Raw genomic sequence first — 22257 nt, 5'->3', positions numbered from 1 at the left:
GAGAGTCCTCCAGAAGGTTGTATCTTGTAGGAACCCTCTTGTAGGGGAAAAAACTTGTGGGAGACTGTCTAATTATGCTGCTTCACTGCCAACCCCACAGCAGCCTGCGAGGCTGAGTGACGTGGCCTCCTGGGCTGGCTGTCCTATTCCAGAAAAGAAATCCCCCTCCTCTGATTCTGCCCTGGAAAGTAAGGGGAATTGAGATGGTCGTACATTTTCTAGGACCACAAGAGGGCAACATGAGAGCACCCTGCAGCCAGCAGGCTCAGCAAGGCGACCTGTGACACTGCTGGGATGTGGGTGGCATGGGCAGCTCTGTGCAGGCTGAGCATCACCCTGTCCAGGGACCTCCCAGCTGAATTAGCCAACTGAAGGCTGCTCCCTGGGAGCCCTTCCCTTGCTCTCAGCTTCATACACATCCTCAGAGGTGAGTGGTTAGCTCAGCCAGCTGAGCTAGTGCTGTGGTTGGCGGCAGCAATAATTTCCCACACATGGGTTGGACAAGTGGTGACAGCAGACCTTTCTGCATGCTGCATGGGGCCAGGCTGTGGGACGCAGGGTGGCCTCCCTCATTCTGCCTGCACGCCCGCCAGGAAATCTTTTGGGTGAATGTGCACTGACACGTGGCTTCAAACAGGAGGGTCCAGCCTCTGCAGTGATGCTGCTGGCCTTGGCCAGGGGAAGAGGCGTTAAATCACACAGGAGTTTGAACAACTCAGCCTCACCGTCCTTTTTCACTTCCTTCCACCACCAAAAGATAAGAAATTAGAGAATCTGAATTCAGCTTTGTTTGTGAATGTGGAACTGGCCAGTGTCTGCAGCCCACACAGGCCTCTGCAGACCGAAATCACTCACAGCCATGGTTAAAGTGCACTACCATTTCTGCACATTTTTGTAATAGGCTGAATAGATACCCTCTGAGGGACAGTTTGCTCTGCTTTTCCAAGAACAGGCATGACAGAGAAACACCTTCTGTTAGAAGGCAGAGCTACAAGAGTGTGTGTGTGCTGCTAGGACTGAAAACGCCACTAGCATCTTGTAGCGGAGACAGAGGAGGAGGTGATGTTGAGGGATGAAGTGCAGAATACTGCCTATGCAGTAGGGTGGTAGAGGTTGCTCGTAAGAGATGAAGAGATGTTTGCAAAAGAGGAGGAGCAAGCGGATGTCTGGGGGACACTTTTTGGACAGGCTTGAGACATGGAAAGAGCCAGTGCAAAGGAGGGCTCTTGCGGGGGAGATTGGGATAACTAGCCCCACCATGCGCTGGGGTGGGTACATGGGTGGGACTGTTTATCCCTCTGGAGTTATTTATTTTCTATGAAGAATGCTAGAAAGATTTTGCTTGCTTACAATATTTTAACCATGGAAATAACCAGCTTTGTTTCTGCTCTTGCCCAGACAGCCTGAGCAGCATTTTAAGGCCCAGCCTGTAGTACCCCACCTTACTCAATTATGGATCATGTCTTCCCTAACCCAATCACAACTCACATGGCTTGTGCTGTACCTGCACAGCACACTGCTGGCATCAAGCGTCCACACTTCCCTGTTGCACATTGACAGGACCAAGGTTCAGGGAATTTGTCTCAAAGGAGTATCAATTCTTGCGCTTCTACTCATCACTGGTTGACAGACCTCACCTAGTTGCTCCTGGGCTCAAACTAATAGTTTGTGTTGGCTACAGCAAACCCTTCAGCAAGCCATCTGGTTTGGGTCTGAAGACATAAGGAGACGGGATAATCCTTGGCTTTTGCCAGCGTGCATCATTTCAGCCTGTCTGACTACAAATAATCCAAACCAGCTACCAGAAAGTCCCACCTGCACATCAAGATAAATGGTGACATCAGCCAGGAGATGACCTGGGACCACCACCTCCTAGTACTGCATTCCTACGTGTCATGTTGCCAACCAACAATAGCTGTGCTACATGTGGGACAAACTGTGTTCAGAGCTGGTCACATCACTGACTACTTTAAAACTGACCTCCCCCTAACTTCAGGGTCTACAGGCAGTAACCGCCCTTACCTGAGGGAGAAGCATGGCACTCACACCCAGAAAACTAGTGCCAGGATTCACGTGCCCCGCTTGTAAGTGCAGCAAAGACCAGGGCCTGGATTCATTCTCCCTGCTATGCACCAGCGTCCAGGCATCTCATGTGAGCTGTAGCAACTGAGTTCAGGAGTAAAGGGAGCAGAGCTCTCCTAGATGGAGTAAGTGCAGGAGAACAGCTCAGCAGCTATGGACACGGTGCCCAGGGAACCACAGCCCAGACACATTTTGTTATGAATGACTTCACAATTTGTTCAGGGATTAAATACTTTCTCCTTTAATAACCTAATAATTTGGGCTAGTTTCATGCTGGACTGTTGGAAAGTTCACTGGCTGGAGTCATCAGCCAGACCTCGTATAAACGGCTTCCCCCAGCTCTCAGCCAAGTGAGCTGTCCTCATCTTTGGGTCCCCCGGCGGGTGGCTCTTGGCACTACCTTCTTCTGAAGAGCTTTGTTGTTCATGCGTGTGCCTGAGGTTTTACGCTCTGGGGGCTTTCTCACCACATCTTCTCTGAGCTGGAAATTCACCTGGAGAAAGAAAAAAAATAACCATGTAACACCATGTGTGTGCTCTGCCGGCTCAGGGGTCTGCAGGACCTGCCTCTGCCGCTAGCCTTCAAAGCTGACTCTTGGGCCAAGACAAGCAGTAAGGGGCCTCAGCCAGTGTTACGATACAATGGGAACTCAGTGCTTAAATCAGCTGGAAACATTTTTTTTTCTGTGGAAAATGTTGTACCAACAATCAGCTATATTTATTATGCAAAGAGTTGCTCTTGTGGCAATGTGATGTCCTAGGACGGTTTGGAAGATGAGCTGTGAAAGGCAAGGGACTGGGCTATGCTCCTTCTTCACCTTTTCTCACCGGAGAGTAGAGAAATAACATTGCTTTGCGTCTCTGTGAATATGTAATACACAGAATACTTTAGGACAGACAGTCCTTTTTCAGTTGCATGTCATTAGCTGAATCCTGCTGATCAGTCTTTCAGCAACCAGTGCTTCCAGTAGATTCAGGCAAAAAAAAATTCCAGAAAAGAAACCTCCATCCACTACAGCCATGCAAGCAGGTACAAGAGAGAGAAAGGGACAAGGAACATGCAGGACACAGCAACAGATGAATGGGGAGTGGGGAGGCCATACAGAAATGTGAAACTGAAATAGGGCTGTGTGGGCTTCCTGGGGGGGGAATGAGGTGAACAGTGGGTAGGGGACATGCTGCAGGGGTGGAAGGAAATGGGGACAGGAGGGCTGCTGTGAGAGGAGATCTACAAAAAACAGACCATCAGGGAACAAATCAGTCTTCTACAGTAACATGGTAAAAGGAAAATCTATTTTGAAAAAGAAAGCCAAAGAGCTGGGTGCTTAACCTAGCAAAACAAGGCTAGGACTGGGCTTGACAGCTCTCTATAAATACATCAGGGAATAAATACCAGGGAAGAAAAGGGGCTATTTAAAGCACAACGTTGGCATAAGAACAAATAGGGATAAACTGACCATAAATAAATTTAGGATGAAAATTAGAAGGTTTCTAATCCTGAGAAAAGGGCGGCTCTGGAAGAACTTCAGAGGCTGGGTAGGGTGGGATGAAGAGACGGAGGGTGGGAGAACCACCACAGTGTATTTACGGCAGAGCCTGACCAGTGTACATGCAGTGAAACAAATGATGTGCCAGGATGCTGCAGCTGGGGGGTTCTTGCCAGTCCTCAGAGGAGGCTGCATATGCAGTCCCGGTATGTTCACAAGGCAACAGCAAGGACAGGGATCACCAACCACTGTTTTTATAACCAATTCCTAGTTGTCCAGCCTGCCCTTGGAAGGGCGCTGTAGGGGCCACACTGTTGTCAAGAGCACCTGGTTTCACTTCATCGCCCAAAGGTGCTTGGCTGTTCTTTGTTAGTACCCAGTCCCCACCTGTCTTGGGTGCTCTTGGCAGAAAGAAGGGCAGACCTCAGTCTCTTGCTGAGTTTGATAATGTGTCTGGTTCCAGGCAGGATGGAGATGATGGCAAAGCACTGAAACCCACAGAGCTGGGGGTATAACAGAGCCTCAGGAAACAAATGCTGCCTCCACATTATCTCATTCTGGAGAGTGGGGAGGATGGGGGGAGAGCTACAGAGCAGCAGCCCCAGCCAGCCAGGGGCTCTCCCCACAGCCAAGAGGCAGAGGAAAGCAGGAGCTGGCACGGCAGCCCAGTGCAGCTGCAAGCCCTCAGTAAGGAACCAAGAGGCACATGGCATTGCCTTCACCCTGTCCCTCTCTGTGAGCTGCAGGGAGCCCTGTGTCTTCCAAAGCAGAGAGCCTGTAGCCACTGGCAATGCTCTATGTCCCATCTCCTTTCTCTGCTGCTCACTAGACATCCCACGCTGCATTCTTTCTCCCTGGAGGGAAGACATTTGGAGACATCCTGGTGACTATGCAGCCTGACTCACCAATGAAGGTGCAGCTGGGCCCACTGTTGTTGTCACCGTCTGGGGCTGGTACCCCTCTGCAGAGGCTGTGACAGTGTAAGTGCCAGGCAGCAGCAGCCGGAAATAATCCCCCATATCACCTGGAACACAGGATGGGAAGAGAAAGCACTCAGGATGCACAGGGAGCAGAGCAAAAGCTATTCCAGTAGCTCTTGCTGAGTGTACTTCCTCGAAGATGTGTAGCCTTCAAATTCCAGGCACTTTTTGGCCTTCCCTCCAGACCTGTTGGCTACTGTGAGGCTGGATTCACACTGGTAGACTTCATGGGATGTCTTATTACTGCCATGGAGTAGAGGTCAGTCTGCAAGCAAACACCGAATGAAAGGGGATGGTACAGCAGCATTGGCTGTGCCTGTGTGGGGAGGCTGCAAATCTGAGTGCTCTCCAGTCAGATGATAGCAGACCTAAGGGCAATCACAGCTCCAGTCTAACTCCTTACGCATAACGCAATCTCTAATTCCTGTCACATACAATTTTGTCATGTTTGGGTTATCAGTGGGTTTTAATTGCTCATCAGCTCCGCGGCTCCCCTGCCTGATCCTCCCTGTGTAAGGAAGCCCCAGCAGCACTTTGATGGACTGTGTACTGGTGTGGTTAGGGACAGGGGATGGCCAACAATGAGGCAGCAGCACATTACGGATTACTTAAGACAATTTGAATATATTCCCATCTATAGAACTGGATGGGTATTGCAAATTTGAGAAATCATTACAGCCTGTGTCACTTTGGCTTAAGTGGGGCTAATTGGTATGAGTGAGACACGCATGGGTCAGGGGCTTCCAAGGGAATACAGGGCGGGTAGCCAGCGGGTCAAAGGGAATCATCAGGATGGGCTCGGCCTGGCTGGGAGGAGGTGGAGGGGGATCTGCTCACAGCCGGCAGCTACTTGAAGGGCAGCTACAAAGGTGATGGGGCCACGCTCCGCGTGCCAGGCGGTACGACGAGGGGCAGTGGCCACTTGAGATGGCAGCTTGGGAGCTTCAGGGTGGATCAGGGAGCACAGCTTCACTGTGAAGGTTGTGCATCCCTGGCACAGGTCAGCAGAGAGGCTGTGAAATCTCCATCCTTGGGGGTCAGTGAGAATCGGCTGGAGGGAGTGGTGGCCAATCAGAGCCAATGTCAGGGACAATCCTGCTCCAAGCAGGAGGTTGGACAGGAGACCCCAGAGGGCTCTTGCAGCGAGCAGCTCCAACACTCCAATCTCTCACACACTCCCCTTTCCTATGCAGGTTGGCATAGTAAGTGCCAAATATTAGAGTGTCACTGAGTCACAGACCTACAGCCAGAAGGAATTTTGATGATTTTATAGTCCAGCCTTCGGAGAGCTGGAATGTTGGCTATTTTCTGCAGCCAGCCTGTAATATCTGGTCCAGCTGGAGAAGGGTGCTTATGAAAAGGAGGTTAAAATTGGCCAGCAAAGGAGAAACAACCAGAACTTGGATAAACTAAAGTGGCACTTCATTCTCAGTCTAAATTAGCCTGGCTTGAACTTTCAGTCTTTCATCTTGTTCTGCCATTGTGTTCTTTGCTATCAACTTTTTCAGCTCTGTGTAGATACTTAAGATACTTGAGTAGATTATTCCCTAAGTCTTCTCTTTTGTTATATACAAATGCATTTTCTCCTTTCTCTCAGTTAAAATCAGAGCTGACTTTCTGAAGTCCTTCACAATAAGGTTTGCATTCCAGTTCTCACCTCTTTCTTTCCTAAGCTTTCTTAAGCCCTCCTTGGTCCAGCACGCACAGGCACTGTGCACCACTCAATCCTCACAGCTAGTGTTTTTCGGAAGCAAACCATGCTGGCCACATACATTACAGCTAACCCCCTCCCACATACCCAGATAGCCTCCGAGAGGCTGTATCCAAAAGGGACAGCATGCAAGGGGACCAACAACCCACCAGAGGTGATGTCATGGCTGATTCCCTGGACAGAAATCACTGCTCCTGAAATGCCATTGTTGTTCTCATCTGACACCATCCCTTTGATGCCCTGGTGAACCTGCAGGGAGGGAGACAGACTGCTGGCCCAAGGACCCTCCTTTGCTCAAGAGGGTATTGCTGAGCACTGGAGGAGGGTGGAGCTCTGGGGACAACCCCACCTTTCCCCATACCCTTGGATCTCCTGGTTCTCCCCAGCAAAGCCAGTCTAGGGCACAACAGCCTTCCCAAAGCCTACCAACTAGAGCACCCAACAAGCTTCATGACCACCTCCTTTCCACCCCTGTGCTCCCAGGTTCTATTGATCCCCTACCAGGAGGGCTGGGGCCCATGGGGGCCTGTGGGAGAAGGGTGTAGGTCCCAGGACTGCCCCCTTACCTCTTCAATGAAAGCAACAAGGGCCTCCCGGTTGGCCATCCACTGCCGTTCCAGATCCTCCTCGGGGGGGAACTTATTGCAGCTCAGCTCCAGGGTGATTTCAAAGCAGTTGGTGTGGAGGTAATTGAAGTCCTGCATGCCTGGAAGAGAAGAAGAGCCCATAGCTAGGGGAATACAAGGCCCCCTTCCCTCCCCAATCCCGTGTCTCAGGCATCCTGGCCCATGTCTGTCTTCTACCAGAGCTGTTCTGCTCTCCCTCTTTGCTCTGCAGGTGCAGCCTCCTCCCTCCATGACAGTGTGACTAGGGCCTTCCCCCTCCGTGCTGCCCCCTCCCCTTGTCGCTGCCCAACTCCCTCCTTCAGCTGGATCGTTCACCACTCTGCTTGCAGTAGCTCAGGAAAGTTTGGTACTGCAGGGGCTGTATGTCCCTTTCCAGTTGCTCTCCAATCTTTCTTCTGGCCTAATCTGCTGATTTTCAATTTCTTCATTATGCCTTTTTTAATCAGATTTTTGAGGAGCCAGCAGCTATGAGAAATGTCTTCCTTGTGGTCACAGTTTTGGGTCTTGATGGAATTATGCTGTAGTGTTTTCAAATACACTAACAGATTAATGCTTCCTTTGTCCAGCACCACACAGCAGGTCTCTGCAGACCTCAGCTACTTCTGTGGCTCTTTCCCAAGCCACTTCCAGTCTTACCAAGCCACTTTCTGGTCTGAGATGCAGACACCAGAATGGTTGTCTAGTAACACGCACAGTGCTATTGCCACTCCCTTCCCCAACCCACCCTGTCCTGCCTGAGGTTTCTCGTCTATCCCTTTACCTCTTTTCAGCTCAACCCTTGCTGCGGGTGGCGCTCACCCGTCCAGCCCTTACCTTTGCTAAGTGAGTACCAGGATGCCCCATTCGTGATGCCATCGGCAAAGTAGTCCCCGCAGTTCCAGCCACGGTGCATCCATCCGTGGGCATACGAGTAGGTCTTGGCCAGCTGGAGAGAGAGCAGCCATCGGTCACCGCTCCAGCAGTGGGTGGCTCTGGATGAAACATCCCCCTTCCTGCACAGGCTTCACTGGGCAGCGTGGGAGGGAACTCAGACAGGAGACAGCTCCTGCATTTTACTGCTGTAAATACAACACGAGGTGGCCAGGACCTCTACGAAATGTAGGCAGATGAAGGTGGAGGAGGTAGAGCAGAAATCTGGCAAGCTGGAGGCTTCCTGATGGCACAGGTGGCTCCTGCCCTGCTCCCGCTGAGAGCAGGGGGAGCGGAGGGCAGTGGGCCTATGCAAGGGCACCCAGCTCCATCGGTGCTGGTCCCCACACAGCAAATGGCACTAACAGGGGGAGCAGATATGCAAGGAAAACTAACCAGTATCAGTCCTGATGCAAATACCATATATATCAGGGGAATTTATATTAGGAAAGAGTTTGGGCAACTTCTGCTTCTGGGAACTGCTTATTTATTGCCCTTATTAAGATCACTGCTTATTTTTAGAAGGCAGGGCTGAAGTTGGGACACTGCACCCAAACCCTGTCCTTTGTGTATGTACGCGGTTTAAGAGAGACCATTGTTTGTATTTTCTAATGCAAACTCTATACCCTTGTATTATGGTTCACATGCTAGTGTAATCTCATTCTGTCAGCACGAAAACAGTTACTTCACTACATTTCTGACTTCTGAGGCTATGAGGTTATCATTAGCCTACGCCCCAGACTGCAGCCTCTCTACATCTGGGTCCGAGCACAGCCCTGATCCCAGCAGGTCCTGGCAAGCCCCTGCACAGCCTCTGCTTCCAGAGAAGGCTGAACTCCGGCTCAGACTTATTTTTCTCATTAACTGTTCCAATGCAGACTTGCTTTTTCTTGTGCTGGGTATTTCTTAATGGAAGCTGTGACTGAAGGCACTGTTTTCTGGGACATTCTAACAATGGAGAAAAACCACAGGCTTCAGCTAGTGCTAGGAGGATCAGCAGCACATACTGATACACTCCCTGATGTCTGCCTAAGCTCCTGGTGCTCTTTTCATTGTATTCCTTATTCTTTGCCATCCGCAAGCCCCTGCTGGGCACCTGCCTCCCTTATCCTGCTCTCAGCAGACCTCCAGCCAGCCCCTGCCACGTCTCTAGGAAAAAACCCATAGACATGCTATGATGGTGAAGCAAAGCTGGGGGCAGGCTCCAGCTCTGGAAGAGCAGGAGGGAACTGAAGACACTGGTGATATTGGGGTTATGGGGAACCCAAGCACAGCACAGACAAGGAAGGGGGTCCTGAGGTTTAAGACTGGCCTGTCCTTGTGGTGGGACTAGCTCATGGTAGGACTGCCCTGACATGGCTCACAAGCCGGTGGCTGGCAGAAATGCCGTAATCTGCTAATCGTTATTTCCAACACGTTTCTTGGCTCAGCTCCTCCACGAGGCAGCGACCCAGAGACTCCCAGCCAGCTCTCGCACGCTGCACCCTGCCAGGGCTGCGGGGATGCCCTCACCCGCCTGGGCCGTGCTCACCTTCTGAAACAACTTGTCGTCAGGGGTAGGCGTGTTGACTGTGCGCCGGTGGCTCCTGAACCGCTGGTCCTGAGACTTGTCATAGGGGTAATTTGCCACCACCGCTCCACCGTGCAGATTGGCTGAGAGCACGAAGTTGTAGCTGCTGATCCACTGAATCACAGCCAACGTCTCTGGCTCCACCTGTGAGAAGAGGGACAGGGACAGGGAGAAGAGCTCAGCCACCTCTGGGCCAGTTGCTGCTCCATGCCAGGCTGCGGCATGATCAGTCACGTCAGACCCTGCCCTGCAATTTGCCTACTTCAGCCCTTGCAGCTTCCTCCATTCTCCACCACCCGTCCTGGTGCGCAAAGCTGGCTCCGCCGGTGCATACCCTGCTACAACTCTCCCAGCAGAGCCCCAAAACCCGAGGCACAGGCATTAGCCAGCCTGTGCCACCTCCTTTGCGCTGTGCATGGCAACCTCCTCCCCAAGCTGGCCATGATACCAGCCTCTCCTGGCAGAGGTGCAAGCTGTGACACGGGGCAGGATTACGTTGTTTCTCTGCATGCAGGAGGCATGGGGCAGGAGAGAAGCACTGTATCTTTGCTTGGGTGCTGAGCTACTCTAAGATGATGCTGCAGCCCTCGCAGCATCCCAGACCGGTACCTGGCTTTTCCAGTTGTCGGGCAGTGGGATGTGGTGATTTGGCCCGCTGATTTCCCCGCTGTAGTACATGAATGTGTTGAGGTCAGGGAAGTTGCGGTTTAAGTCCACTCCATTGGCGTTATTCCTCCCTGTCAAGTACCCATTGCTGTCCGGGCCCTGCGGGGCAAAGGTGCATCACGGGGGTGAGTACAGGGTGGGTGCAGGCAGGCTGGGTGTCAGAGCGGCAGGGACTGGCCGTCCTAACGGTGCTTCGGTGCCTTTGAGTCGCAACACGTGTGTTATTGCTGGCAGGAGAATAAAGAGTATTGGTACTGACAGGGAAAGTCAATAACAATATCTTCATTTTCCAGGGTCACAGAGAAAGGCACAAGCCAAATAAAGAATTTGTCTCAACTGAAAGAGCCATGAGTAAAATAGCTCCCCAAGGTCTAGCCATACATCGGAATGGGTGAGGCTTTGGAGGGGACTACAGGGCTTCCCCCCTGCCCCATCCCTCATGTTCCTGTCTGCTCATGACAGTGGCATTCAGCTACCACTTCCTCAGCCTGGGGCAGGGGATTTGCAGTGACACTCCTGTGATAAGTAACTTCTGGGGAGGGTAAGGCAGGTGTAGGAAGCCTCCTCCATCCCCTGCCAGGGCCACCTGGGGCAGGATACACAGTGTGAGCCCTGGGTACGGGAGGTGAGGAGCAGCAACACTGGTTGAGGAGGAGAAATTTGGCAGGGCATGGAGAGGAAAGATGCCTCCTCCCCATAGGCACGGTGAAAGGGATCTTGCAATGATTTGAAGGGCTTTCTGCCCCTACCCGGCTGGAGGAGGCGATCGCTGCCTGGTACCTGCTTGGCAGCCACTTCGTACCCGTCGGGGTTCATGGAAGGCATGATGTGGATGCGCGTGTCGTGGATGAGGCGGGTGATCCGCTCGTTGCCCCGGCGGTACTCCTCACACAGGAACTCAGAGAGCTGCAGCAGCAGCTCACGGCCCAGCACCTCGTTCCCATGCATGTTCCCCACATACTTGAACTCCGGCTCCACTGGAGAGAGCAAGAGAGTGACACCATCAGCTGGGGCTGGGACAGGGGTGGGAAGAGCCAATTCCTACTGCAGGGAGTCTGAGCAAGCCCAGGGGACCCCCAATAAATGGTGTGAAATGGCCCTTTCCCTTGGAAAATGCAAACCTCAGTGAGGGAGAGTGGCATGATTCTCATATGGGCTCCCCTCCGTTTTGCCACAGCGTCCCTGGGAGCAGCCCAGGCTCTCCACCAGGTTGCTGCTTGCCTTCGGAGCACACAACAGGATGCATTTGCAGGCGGTTTAGTCTTGAGCTGGGGAGAGGCAGCACAGAGGGACCGGGGAGCCCCGGCAGGATTGCTACCGCCCCAAGTCCCAGGGTGCCAGGGCCTCCCAGCTCTGTGGTGGGTGGCAGTGGAGGGGACAGGCCGTTTCTTCCACCTCTGCCCTTCACGGTTTGCTCTCAGTGCCTCTCACCAGCATGGCACATTCCTGGCTCTGCATGCTTTAAGGAGCTTTTCATTACTCTGCAGGACAAAATCACTCCCTGGCTTTGGGTGAGCCATGCTCTTTCACTGGAGGGGCACGGTTGCCTCTGGCTGCTCCTTGTCAGCCTGGAGAAACTCTCAGTGGCTGCGTTGAATACGGATCAAACTGTCCCTTGGGCAGCTCCAGTATAAGCAAAAAGGTCTCTTGTCACTGACTTTTCTAAATTGAGGTCTCAAAATACCGATTTAGTGACTGCAGGCAGACAGTGCCCAGAGCAGGATTTGCTGCTTTGCTGAAAGAGAGGCAGCACACGTGGGGGACAGGTTATGCTGTCCCAGAGTGGATTTTAAAGCAGTTACTTGTGAAAGAATAAATGTCTCATTGCAGGCTGGAGTCAGCACTGGTAGGATGACAGACAGCAGGGGAATCCAGTTAAAAGGGGAGCCCGATTTCACATGAAAGGGTCAGAACAAAACAGGGTGTCATTACAAATGTCAGGTTGCCAGAGCTCCCATTGCAGCATGAGTTTTCCAGCCACCAGCAGCAATCAGACTCGCAGTGGCAGGACGCAGCCCTGCTGCCACACACGGTGTCATGAGGATCCCCAGGGCAAAAGGCACCGCAGCTCCACGCATCAGACATCTGCTGCTTCCAAAATCCCCCATGCCTTTGCTGTGCGGGGAGGAGACACCGCATCTGGACATGCTGAAGACAGGTTCTAATAAAAATTCTAATTTTGGCAAAAGATTTTGCCTTTCCGTATCTTTTGATCGCTGTGCCTTAGCGCAGGACACTATGGGTGGGCAACATGTTTTGACCTGGTTAGATATTAGGAGACACGAGAACTCATTTAATTAGGTAATCCAGTTATGAAAACTATAAAAATGTCCTGGAGATACGTGCAGCCTTTATTTAAAAAAATAAGGTCTCAGCAGGGATTCTCCTCCTCTGCTTTGTTCAAGTCTGCAGCAGGACTTGTCAGCCTTTTTCACTATGCAGACCCCTAAACATTATCCATGTGGACACAAAAGCCCTAATTACTGCACGTAAACCCACTAACTCTAGGCTTGCTTTTCAGACTTACTTTCTGTGGCCTTCAGGGGAGTCCACAGATTCCCAAAGTCCTCATGCTACAAGCTGAAAGTGCCAGCCTGAGGGTGGCCCATGCTACACGCAGGGCCACAGGTCCATGTTGCCCGCCTGGGGCAGGGGGGATCTTAGTCACCTCCGACAGCCCTCCCAGTTGCTCTCTGGTGGTTCTGCAAGTCTAAAATCCAGTGGCATATTGCCAGTGCCCTTTGCTTGCTCCTTGCTTTGAATCAGCCCCGGAGGAGGTGTGGAGGTGCCCCAGGTGTCCTCAGCGCTGTGCAGGTTTCCCTGTACCGAACGGGGCTGGCATGCAGGCAGTCAGGGTGGGAAGCCTCCCATCCCACTTCCCGACACCCCTGAATGTGATGCTCTGGGCTGCAGGAGGGGAGCAGCATGCCCCACGGTGGCTCTACCCCTGATGCAGTGTGTCCTCGGGCGAGCCACCACCAGGCGTAGGGGGCCATGGGATATGGGGGGGCTGCTCCGTTGGGGGCGTGCTGGTATGGGTCCTTCTCACCTCTGCAGTGCTCCCAGCAGTTTTCCCCATGACTAGGCTGCCTGGACTTGCCAGCCCCTGTGTTTAACCACACCAGCCGAGATTTGAAAAGGCAAAAGATCCTGCAAAAAGCAGGCAGAGCCCTGCCTGCATCTGTGGCCCAGGGGCACAAGGCGGGGAAGCGAGGGAGCCCTGTGTGCGTGCCCCCAGCCCCACGATCCGCGTGGTCCCCTCAGCCCCCCAGGGATACCTGGCTGCCGGCAAGGTCTGGCTCAGCAACACCTCCATGCCGCACAGGCAGCAGCTCAAGGGGCCGTTGCTGCCAAGGCTCTGCAGGCCACGTGGCAGCAGGTGGAGATCCCAGAGACCTGCCTGTTTCGGGGGGCTGCACAGCCCATGGGGCCAGCAGGGCTGTGGGTGCCCAGCGCCCACTCTGCTGGGGTCCCTCGCTCGCTGCCCCCCTTGCTTTGGGGTCGGGAGGAGGAAGGGCTGAACTCTTCCCTCCTGCCATGATCCAGCAGCAAAGGGAGGAGGGTGGGTGCTCCCCTTCCCTGCCTGCCCAACACTGCTTTGGGAGGGAGAGGGTGGCAGGCCAGGTGGGGTGCTGGGATGGACTCCCCCGAGTTCTTGTGTTAGGCTGCACTGAAAAATCAGTGCTCCGTCCAAAGTACGCACCTGGGCCATGCTGCAGCTCACGCACGCACACGGCATGTGTGCGCGCGTTTTGCGTGTGCGTCCCCGGGGTGGCTGCGGAGTCCCTGCGGAGCCGGCACCGCCTGAGACCCAGGCACCTCTGGGAGTCCTGCCTGGAAAGGGAGATACCCCCCACCCCGTGCCCTGACGGTGCCGCGTGGCAGGGAGCGCGGCGACGAAGCCCGTCCCCTCCGAACGGCCGTCCCGGTCCCCCTGTACTTACGGGGCTCGTGGATGCCCGGGTAGTCGCTGAACTCCAGCACGTAGAGGTGTCGGCCCTCGACGCTGCGGCCGATGCTGTAGATGCGGGTGACGTAGGGGCACTGGCTCTGCACGCGGAACAGGGCCTGCACCATCTCCTCGTAGCGATGGTGGAGAAAGCTGAGGGCGGCCGCCACCTCGAGCAGGAGCAGGGCTCCCACGAGGGGCCGCAGCCACCGAGCCATCCTCCCGCGGCGCTGGGCGCCCAGACCAGCTCCGAGTCCCCGGCTCCCTCCCTGCCGAGAGCTTAAAGTGCAAACTCCAACCAGCTCTTTCCAGTTTCCGAGTGCCAGCCCCTTGCACCTGCGGGCGGGGGGCGGCGGGGGGCGGCGGGAGCGGGGCGCGCCGGGGCCCCGCGGCGCAGGAATGCTCCCCCCGCCCGCCCGCCGCGGCCGCCGGCGAGCCCGCTCTCCGCCGTCGAAGTCTCCCCCCGCTCCAGCTCACTGATTAACCGGACAGTAAACAGGCCCCCGCAGCCACCGGCTGTCACTGCAGAAGAAGCGCAGGGCTGGAAAACTGGCTGCGGAGGGCGTCGGGGCTGCCAAGCGCACGGCAGCGGCGGGGCGGGGGAGAGGGGAGGGGGGCGGCGGCGGGCGGGGGGCATGCCCGTGGCCGAGCCCTTGCGTGGGGCAAGAGCCGAGCGGGGTGGGGATGGCGCCGGGGCGGCCCCGGCGCCCGCACGGCTGCCGCAGCCCTGCCCGGCTCCTGCCTGCCCGGCGGGGGCAGCTCCCGTCGCTCCCCCCGGGGCCCGGCCGCCAGCTCGGAGCCGCGCCTGCTCTCCTGCCCCATCTCCTGGGGAAGCAGAGGGAGACGTCGCCGCAGGCTCTGCGGGTCCGCCGGCCCCTCTGCCCCGGCCCCTGCTCACCCGGCAGTCCTGCTGGTCCCGGGATAAGCAGACAGGGACCGCATCGCCCTCCCCACAGCTGCCTCCCCAGGCGGCCCAGCTAGGAAGTCGGAGGGGGAGGACAGGGCGACGTGGTGTCTGATGTAGGAGTTGTCTGCTGAGCAGGTACCAGCAAGGAGAGCTCTGCTCAGAGGTCTGGTATGGCCCTGCTGTGCGCTGGCAGTGGGCATGATAATGATCTCCGACAGGCACCGGGCAACTGGCAGCAGAAGAGACCTCAACAGCCTAAAGGCAGATGAAAATGCCCTGCTGTCTCTCAATAAACAGAGTTGCAGACCGCTTCTGGATTTGGGGGAAGCTGGTTCCTCTCCACCCCTCTGCCACACACACCCATGCCCCAGTGGGCAGCAGTCACCTCAGGGTCCTTGTGCTCTGCCCATGGAGGGGCACAGCTGCGGGAGGCAGCCTTGCTTTGCAGCCTTACCCTGTGGGGCTAAAACTTCAGCAGCTTAGCGGCTCTGACAGAGATCTTTATTAGGACATCCCTGACACAGAGCCCAAACGCGAGTAAACAGCCGAAAGATTTACCATCATGCCTGGACATGTCAGGAGAAAGGCTCCCTTTGCTAACATGAGTGTGCCATACTGCTCTGTTCAGGCCACCCTGGAAAGGAGCTTCTCCTGCCATCAGCAGTGGGCTTCTCAGGCTACTCAGAGCCCAGCTAAACATCTGCCTTCCCTTCAGCCTTGAGGTGGATCCACACTGCACTGCTCTAACCCCTGTCACAAGGGTTGTTCTAGCTGCCTCCTCCCCCAGCAAAGCATCCTCTACCAGTGCTGCTCAGCACCACTGCTTTCCTACCTGTCCTCCACATCCACTTGGGTCACCGACCGCCTTTCTGCCTCGGTTTTCCAGGAAGAGCAATGGTAAAAGCAAGGAGCCCCTGTTTATAGCCTCTAATGCAAACAGTGCAGGCTGGTGGGCAAAGCACACAGCCTGTCTGCGCCTGGCTTGGCTTGCTCAGACTTTCCCACTTCCAAATTTCTTCTGCCCCAGCCCCACCATACCGGTCCTTTTTCTCCTTGTTCCTGTGCCTTCTTGGTCTCCTGCCTCATCTGCACAGTGTCCTCCTCTCAATTATGGCCCCTTTAAAAAAAAAAAGGGTTGTAAAAGTCCTGGTTTTGAACAAATATCTTTTGAAGACATGACCAGAAAAAAGATGACTATTACACATGCATAAAGATAGCAGTAACCACATTAATACCTTCTCCCAGTTAAGCTCCATCCCACCACATCCCCCCTTGTCAGTCAGTCTCAGAGCAACACACGTTCAGGAGCGGGAATGGCATTGCACCCATCTTTAATCAGGTAACGAGAAATGGTGCTGGAGGTACCAGCTTCTCCCAGCACTTGTAGGAAACCAAGGAAAAGTAGCTGAGCTGGTAGCAGGGCATGGTGAGTGTGGGTATGGCGAGCATGGGTATGGCAGGGCAGCTTGTATCCCTACAGCAAGCCACGTCTGGTGGCATTTTGCAGAGCTGGCAGCTCACGCAGTGGTGGAAAATGCCCTCGCCTCCTTCACATCGCCACTCCCAGGGCTGCTGGGTTCCTGTGGAGCTGCTCTCTCCCCAGCTTTCAGCAACGAGGGCGATGTGAAGGAGGTGGGCAGGTTTCCAGTGCTAGCCGGTGTTACTTGGCAGCCAGAGAGCACTAGGCAGGGCTATAGTAAAATAGCACAAACCCCATGTTTGGTCTGTCTCCCCCCTCCTCCCCTTTTCCTTCCCAGGCTGTTTCCAGTGGCCTGCAACAGCAGTGGGAGAGTTGGAGCTGCAGTGCTGCCAAGGGACGCATGAGAAAAGCGCTCCCTTTCCTATGGAGACAAGCAACACTGATGTGAGAAACAACAGGAAAAAAAAAGAAATGCCAGACTGTTAGATCCTAAAAAGGAGCCATGAGCAAAATCTGGGGTGGGTGGAGAATGCATCTCACACATTACTAGGTCGAGAGAATTAGTCAGCGTTATATGTAGCATAGGGATGGAGGCAGCCTGTTATCAGGCAACAGGTTTAAATCAAACAAAAGGGAATAGTTTTGCACACAAGGCACAATGAAATTACCTCGTCAAAGCTGAAAGTTAGATGAATGCAAAAGAAGATAGGATGAATTCATAGAGAACTGGGGCATCCACAGCTATTAATTATGCAGATCCAGAAGCAATTGCTTGATCACAAATTTTCTATGCCCCGATGGCGAGAAGAGAAGGATCATGCCCTTTGCCTAACTGTCCATCTAAATCCTCGTCCACCGTGCAGCTGGAGATGAGCGCCAATGCACTGCCTGTCTGATCTGACCTAGTGTGGCTCTTACTAGATCCTAGGAAAACAACACGCTAATGAAGCTTTAAGACAATAATAAATTCAAACATGTTAAAAAACAGTGATGAAAGCAGAAACAACCCATATAGGACATTAGCTCTTAGAAACAGTGCAGGAAGTAAACAAAGACTTAGTTTGGAAAATGTGGCTAATACATCTGGGATGGATCATCCACGCCCCCTCCCCAGATGTTCAAAGATGGAGAGACCTTGAGTCAGTGGGAGAAAGGGGGCAAGCAGGAATGGGCTGTGCCACAGTGGCGAGAATGAGAGGAATGCGAATGCGAGCCCCATCCCCACCACATCGCTCCGTGGCTGAGGGTCGCAGAGAGCAAGGAGCCCATCCCTCCAGAGCCGATTGTGGAAAGACTCCACCTGGTGCATTTGTTTTAATTTTGGCCATGTTGTTGCCAGAGGAAGATTGGAAAATTTGAGGGAAGTTCAAGCTAAGAGCCATAAGAATGAGCAAACTAGGGAGAGCGTGCGCTGAAAGAAAAATGATGAGTCGTGACAAGTATGTTTGCCTTGGCAGAGCTACAGCTGTGGCTGCACGCAGAGGCATGCAGCCATGCAGCCCTGCAAATGAGGGACACAGGCCCCCCATCCTTCACCTGTTTTGGAGGGGCTGCAGTGCCAGCATGATGCCAGTGGTGCTGCCTGGGGGAGGGAGAGGGAAAAACGAGGACAGAGGACTGCAGCCGTCCAGTGCATAGCAGGGGAGAACAAGCTGCTTTGGGGAGGTCAGGGTGAAGCTAAAGCAAGGAAAGATGGGGTTTGGGCACTAGCAGCCTTCCTGGGAGTGAGGCCACTGGTCTGAGATGCCCAGAGCCTGGGAAGCATCACCAGTGCCTTTCCTTGCCAGGAGGGGATGCTGCCCATCCACTGGGAACTTCAGATCCGACCCAGGAGAACAGCAGGGAACTGGCAAGAGAGGAAATCCCATCTCGGGACTTTTCCGTGTTTAGTGCCAAAAGCTCTATTTCACTATTGGCGAGTTCCCATCTTCTGGAAAACAGCACGGAAACTTTTCTGGATCAGTTCAGAAGTCTTTATTATGATAAGGATACAGAGACTTGTGCGTGCATCAAACAAAGATCCATTTCATCAGGGCTGAGCCTCAAAAAAGAAAGTGCATGGCCGGAGCAGCAGGGACTGTTGTCCTTGGTGTGTGTCCCCCAGCCCCTCCTGAACAGGCTGTTGAGCCCCATGATGCAGCCGGCAGCCCGGCAGAGCCTGGACGTCCCCCTTGGCACAGAGCATGGGAAGAATTGGGACAGAGGAGGAGGGGGCACGTGTCCAGCTGAGAGCTGTTCTTGGAGAAGCTAGGGAGCCCCGGCCAGCACCAACATTGCAAATCAGCCACTCACCACAGAGGTGATGGCCCCACTTCCGAGAGCTTTCTTCCAAGTGGAGGCTCCACTCTGCTTTGCTGCAGGGCCAGAGAAATCAGCTGTAGCTCATGCACAGAGGAGAGCAGGCTGTGTCGGGGAGGAGGGCTAAGGGTATTTAGAGCCTGTGGTGGGGACTGGTTTTCTGCGAGAGGTGAGCGTGCTGCAGGCACCCAGGCTTTCTCTTCTGACCCCCGAAAATCTCAGCATCACAGATAGTTTTGCCTCAGACCTGACGCTTGGGTGAACACAAGAGAGCTCATGGAAGTCATCAAGTACCAGAGAGATGAGACTGCTCCCGCACCCTGCAAAGCTATCAAATCCCCCTGCAAGGAACCTTGCCAAAAATGGACCATGGTTTGAACTCAAACCAGACGCACTCATCCCACCTTGCTGCAGCACATCTCAGGGCTTCCTGTTGCAAAATGGGAGGGACCAAGGTCTGGAGTCTCAGCAGCCCAGCAGGGCTGATGAGTGAATAAATATTTGCAAGACAAGAACATGTGGTGTTAAAAGATGCTTTAACCCAGAAGAGCAAAACTGTACAGCAGCCAGTGGCTGGAAATTAAAGCCAAAAGCTATCAAATTAGAAATAAGGCACAGATAATTATCAGTGAGGCAGATCAACTGCATTAACAAGTGATACTATATTATTACTGGCATATTTGGAAATTCCCCCCACTATTGTTAATGGTCTTCATGTACGCATTGCATGGCTTTGGAACACACATTTGAGCTGAATACAGCTGGGTCAGATGCAGCACAGAAGCAAAGAAATGAATGTTCATTAAACTTGAACTCTTTGAGCAAGGATTTTGAGTAGCCTCCTTGGGTAAAGTCCTGCAATAGCTGGAGAAATGGGGAGGAAAAAAAATCATATGCTTTTCTGGGAAAGTTCAAGTACAGCCAGTGATATGCAAGGGTCTCACCCTGATAGGATGCCTTCAGTCAACCAGTTCTTGCAGCCTCAGCCTGCTCAAGTGATTTTTAAATGGCACGTCTGGTCTCACCTTAGAAATTCTAGTTCTGGAGAGATTGACTCATAAATGTGGTCTAAAAGTCCTAAGGTTTAAAAGTAATGTAACATATTTTGTATTTATCTTTGTTTGGGGCCTTTAGGTTGCACTCGAGTCACATTTACAGCTTTAAAAAAACCCAAAGACAAAATCCAAACCAAAAAACAAGAGAAGGAAGGCGGGAGGGAGTAAGGGAAGATACCAGCTGATTACCTGACTCCAGAATCAAATGCTATGGTACTTGCAATAAAGACACAAAACATTGCTAAAGCTCTTCTCCCAGGTTCTGTATTTGACCTTTTCCTTTGGCATAAACCCTTAGCAGGGACCAGAAGAGCAGACTGGCACAGGTTTTCTTTCCACACCAGCTTCTACATGGAATTTCTGCATCAATTTCTGAAATGTCCCAATGGCTCTGCCAGTTCCAGCATTACGAACACAACTAAGCAGCTGCCAGATCCCTGAGGAGGTCTCAGGAGAGGAATTACCATTCTGCAGGCTTCCACACTGTTCACAGGGAGGAAGGATGCACCAGCTCATGCAGGGAGCTTCTCCACAGCACCTGCTCTGCTACAAAGATTCCATATGCAAGGAAGGTGGCACAGGATGGGGTGTGTTCCAAGGGGGGCTGACTGGGGAGCTGAAGCAGCTCTGATCACATGCTCTCCCTGCATGCCTTCCAGCATGACCAAAAACTACCATTAATCTCTCATCTACCTGTCTTTGCTGAAGACAACAGAAGGAAGACTCCATCTCTAGATGAATTCCAACACCTCAGTGTATTTGCAGATAAAACAAAAACTGGTCAATGGACAAACAGTGTGGGGAAGTGTCATTTGTGGGTTGATCTGAATCACTTGCTTGGGGGAATATTCTTTGAATAGTACGTGTTTCAGCGGAACCATGCGGAAGGCAAAGCGGCTCATGTTAAAAGAGTGATGTACGGTGTGGGACAGTAGCTGTTCTGGAATGCAATGACTGGAAAAAAAGGCCAAGTTGCAATAGACCAACTGGACAAAACAGCCCCAAAATTTTGTCTTAAGTGAGCAGACCTGGCCCTGAGTTATATAAATAGGGAACAAAGTACAGATTAAAACCAGAGGGTATTACTTTTATATAAACTATTAGCGACTCTACTACCACTCACTGCTGAAAACTTTGGTGTCTAAATTTCAGAAAGATGTAAAAATTGTCAAAGAAGTGGAGTCAAGAGCTACAAGTGAGGTCAGCACAGAACACTTTACAGATTGAAGATCAGTCTATTTAATATGATAATATGACAACTTGCAAGCACCAAGAAGGAAAAAGGGATTTTGATAGTAGAGAGTTGCTCAGTCTTTCTGAAATGGGCAGAACAAGGTCCAACAGAAGCTGAAGCCAGCTAATTCAGAGCAAAAATAAGATTTTGGAAGATCATGAACTGCCCAAAGATCTTACCACAAGCCAGGGTAGATTTTTCCCTTACCTTTAGGTTCTTCAATATGTTACAGCTCCTACTTCCAGGCATGAAGTAGAAATAACTGCAGGACGTTTTCCAGCCTGCACTGTGCAGAGGGACAGGCTGGGAGAGCATGAAAACCCCGAGCTCTGTGTCTGTGCTTGTCTAAAGGAGAAGGCTTTATTAGGGTTGTACATCCTGATCCCCTCCACGCCTTCTGCAGCTTTGCTCTGGGAAGCAGGTGAAGGTGTGTGTTTGCCATGCCTTTCTCTCCACAATATCTGCTTTCTTTTGGCCTCCAGCACTTACAGGCCATTAGGAATAGAGATTTCTGAGATTTCGTGAGAGGTAGACAGGCACCAGTGGTTTCCAAGTATTTTTATAAAAATGGATTTCTGACTTACCTCTTTTTTTTTTTTTGGACCAAGGAACGGGAAATGGAAGAAAGTGATTCATAGACCTGATCAGTGGCATTGCCCTAGTTGTGTGCTAGAAGATGGGCTGCACTCACAAGCCCTGGGTCTTATGGTCATGGGATAAGCCTAAGCCATGAGGGAAGGAAAGGCAAATTTTCACTGATTTTGCTGGTGGAAAGAGTGGTTCAATCTGTGCACGCTCGTGCTGATTAACTGCTGCCAGCTGTGTATTTATAAAGAAACATGACCTAATAAACATTTTCCCTAGATTGGAGGCTGCTGTATGATCAGCACAGTGACACTGGATTGCTTTAGTGGTTGTATACCTCTAGGCATGCTGATCACACCAGAGTCCCTGTAGGCATAAGCACTCGCTACTGGTCAAGGATCTTTGACCAGTATGAGCTGTTCCTACAAAACTCAGGAACGCCTGGCTGGGAACTCGTGTCTTGATGCACCCTAGGGACATGGGAATGGCTCAGCGTAACAGCGAGCCAGCTTTGGTCCAGCAACAACATCAGGAAGACGTGGGAAAGAGGCTTCTTGCCACCTGCGAAAGGAGCAGACAGCCACCAGAGCCCAGCTAAAGGCTGATGACCACCAGCACACTCAGTTTCTTCATCCTCATCCCTTCTTTTCCCAGAGTGGCATTTGGGAGCCTGGCCAGCCTTCGGGGGCCAGCCGGGTGCAGGTGGCCATACCCGGCTGTAGGGCTGCGAGGGCTCAGGGGGTGGGGAGGCAAACGGAGGTGTGCTGGTGCAGGAAGGG

General features: G+C 52.8%; 1 protein-coding gene across 1 annotated transcript; it reads right to left on the bottom strand.

Moving 5' to 3' along the window:
* Positions 1-2317: 2317 nt before the first annotated feature.
* Positions 2318-14197, bottom strand: CPN1 (carboxypeptidase N subunit 1). Its single transcript, XM_059821202.1, has 9 exons — positions 13975-14197; positions 10811-11007; positions 9974-10129; positions 9326-9508; positions 7699-7810; positions 6826-6965; positions 6409-6508; positions 4474-4592; positions 2318-2575 (listed from the first exon to the last, which is right to left on the bottom strand). The coding sequence occupies exons 1-9, from the start codon at positions 14195-14197 to the stop codon at positions 2444-2446; spliced, it is 1362 nt and encodes a 453-aa protein (XP_059677185.1). The 3' UTR covers positions 2318-2443.
* Positions 14198-22257: the final 8060 nt, after the last annotated feature.

The sequence above is a fragment of the Gavia stellata genome, chromosome 9 (genome assembly GCF_030936135.1).
Source record: "Gavia stellata isolate bGavSte3 chromosome 9, bGavSte3.hap2, whole genome shotgun sequence".
NCBI classification, from domain to species: domain Eukaryota; kingdom Metazoa; phylum Chordata; class Aves; order Gaviiformes; family Gaviidae; genus Gavia; species Gavia stellata.
The sequence above is the reverse complement of the archived record's forward strand: the minus strand, read 5'-3'. Positions and strand labels throughout refer to the sequence as shown.

Excerpts from the sequence above, each read along its gene's own strand:
- CPN1 (XM_059821202.1), bottom strand. The coding sequence starts at position 14,197 with ATGGCTCGGTGGCTGCGGCCCCTCGTGGGAGCCCTGCTCCTGCTCGAG. Across the intron at positions 9,509-9,973 it reads CCGACAACTGGAAAAGCCAG|GTGGAGCCAGAGACGTTGGC; the intron begins GTACCGGTCTGG and ends CTCTTCTCACAG. Across the intron at positions 6,966-7,698 it reads CTGGTACTCACTTAGCAAAG|GCATGCAGGACTTCAATTAC; the intron begins GTAAGGGCTGGA and ends CTTCTCTTCCAG.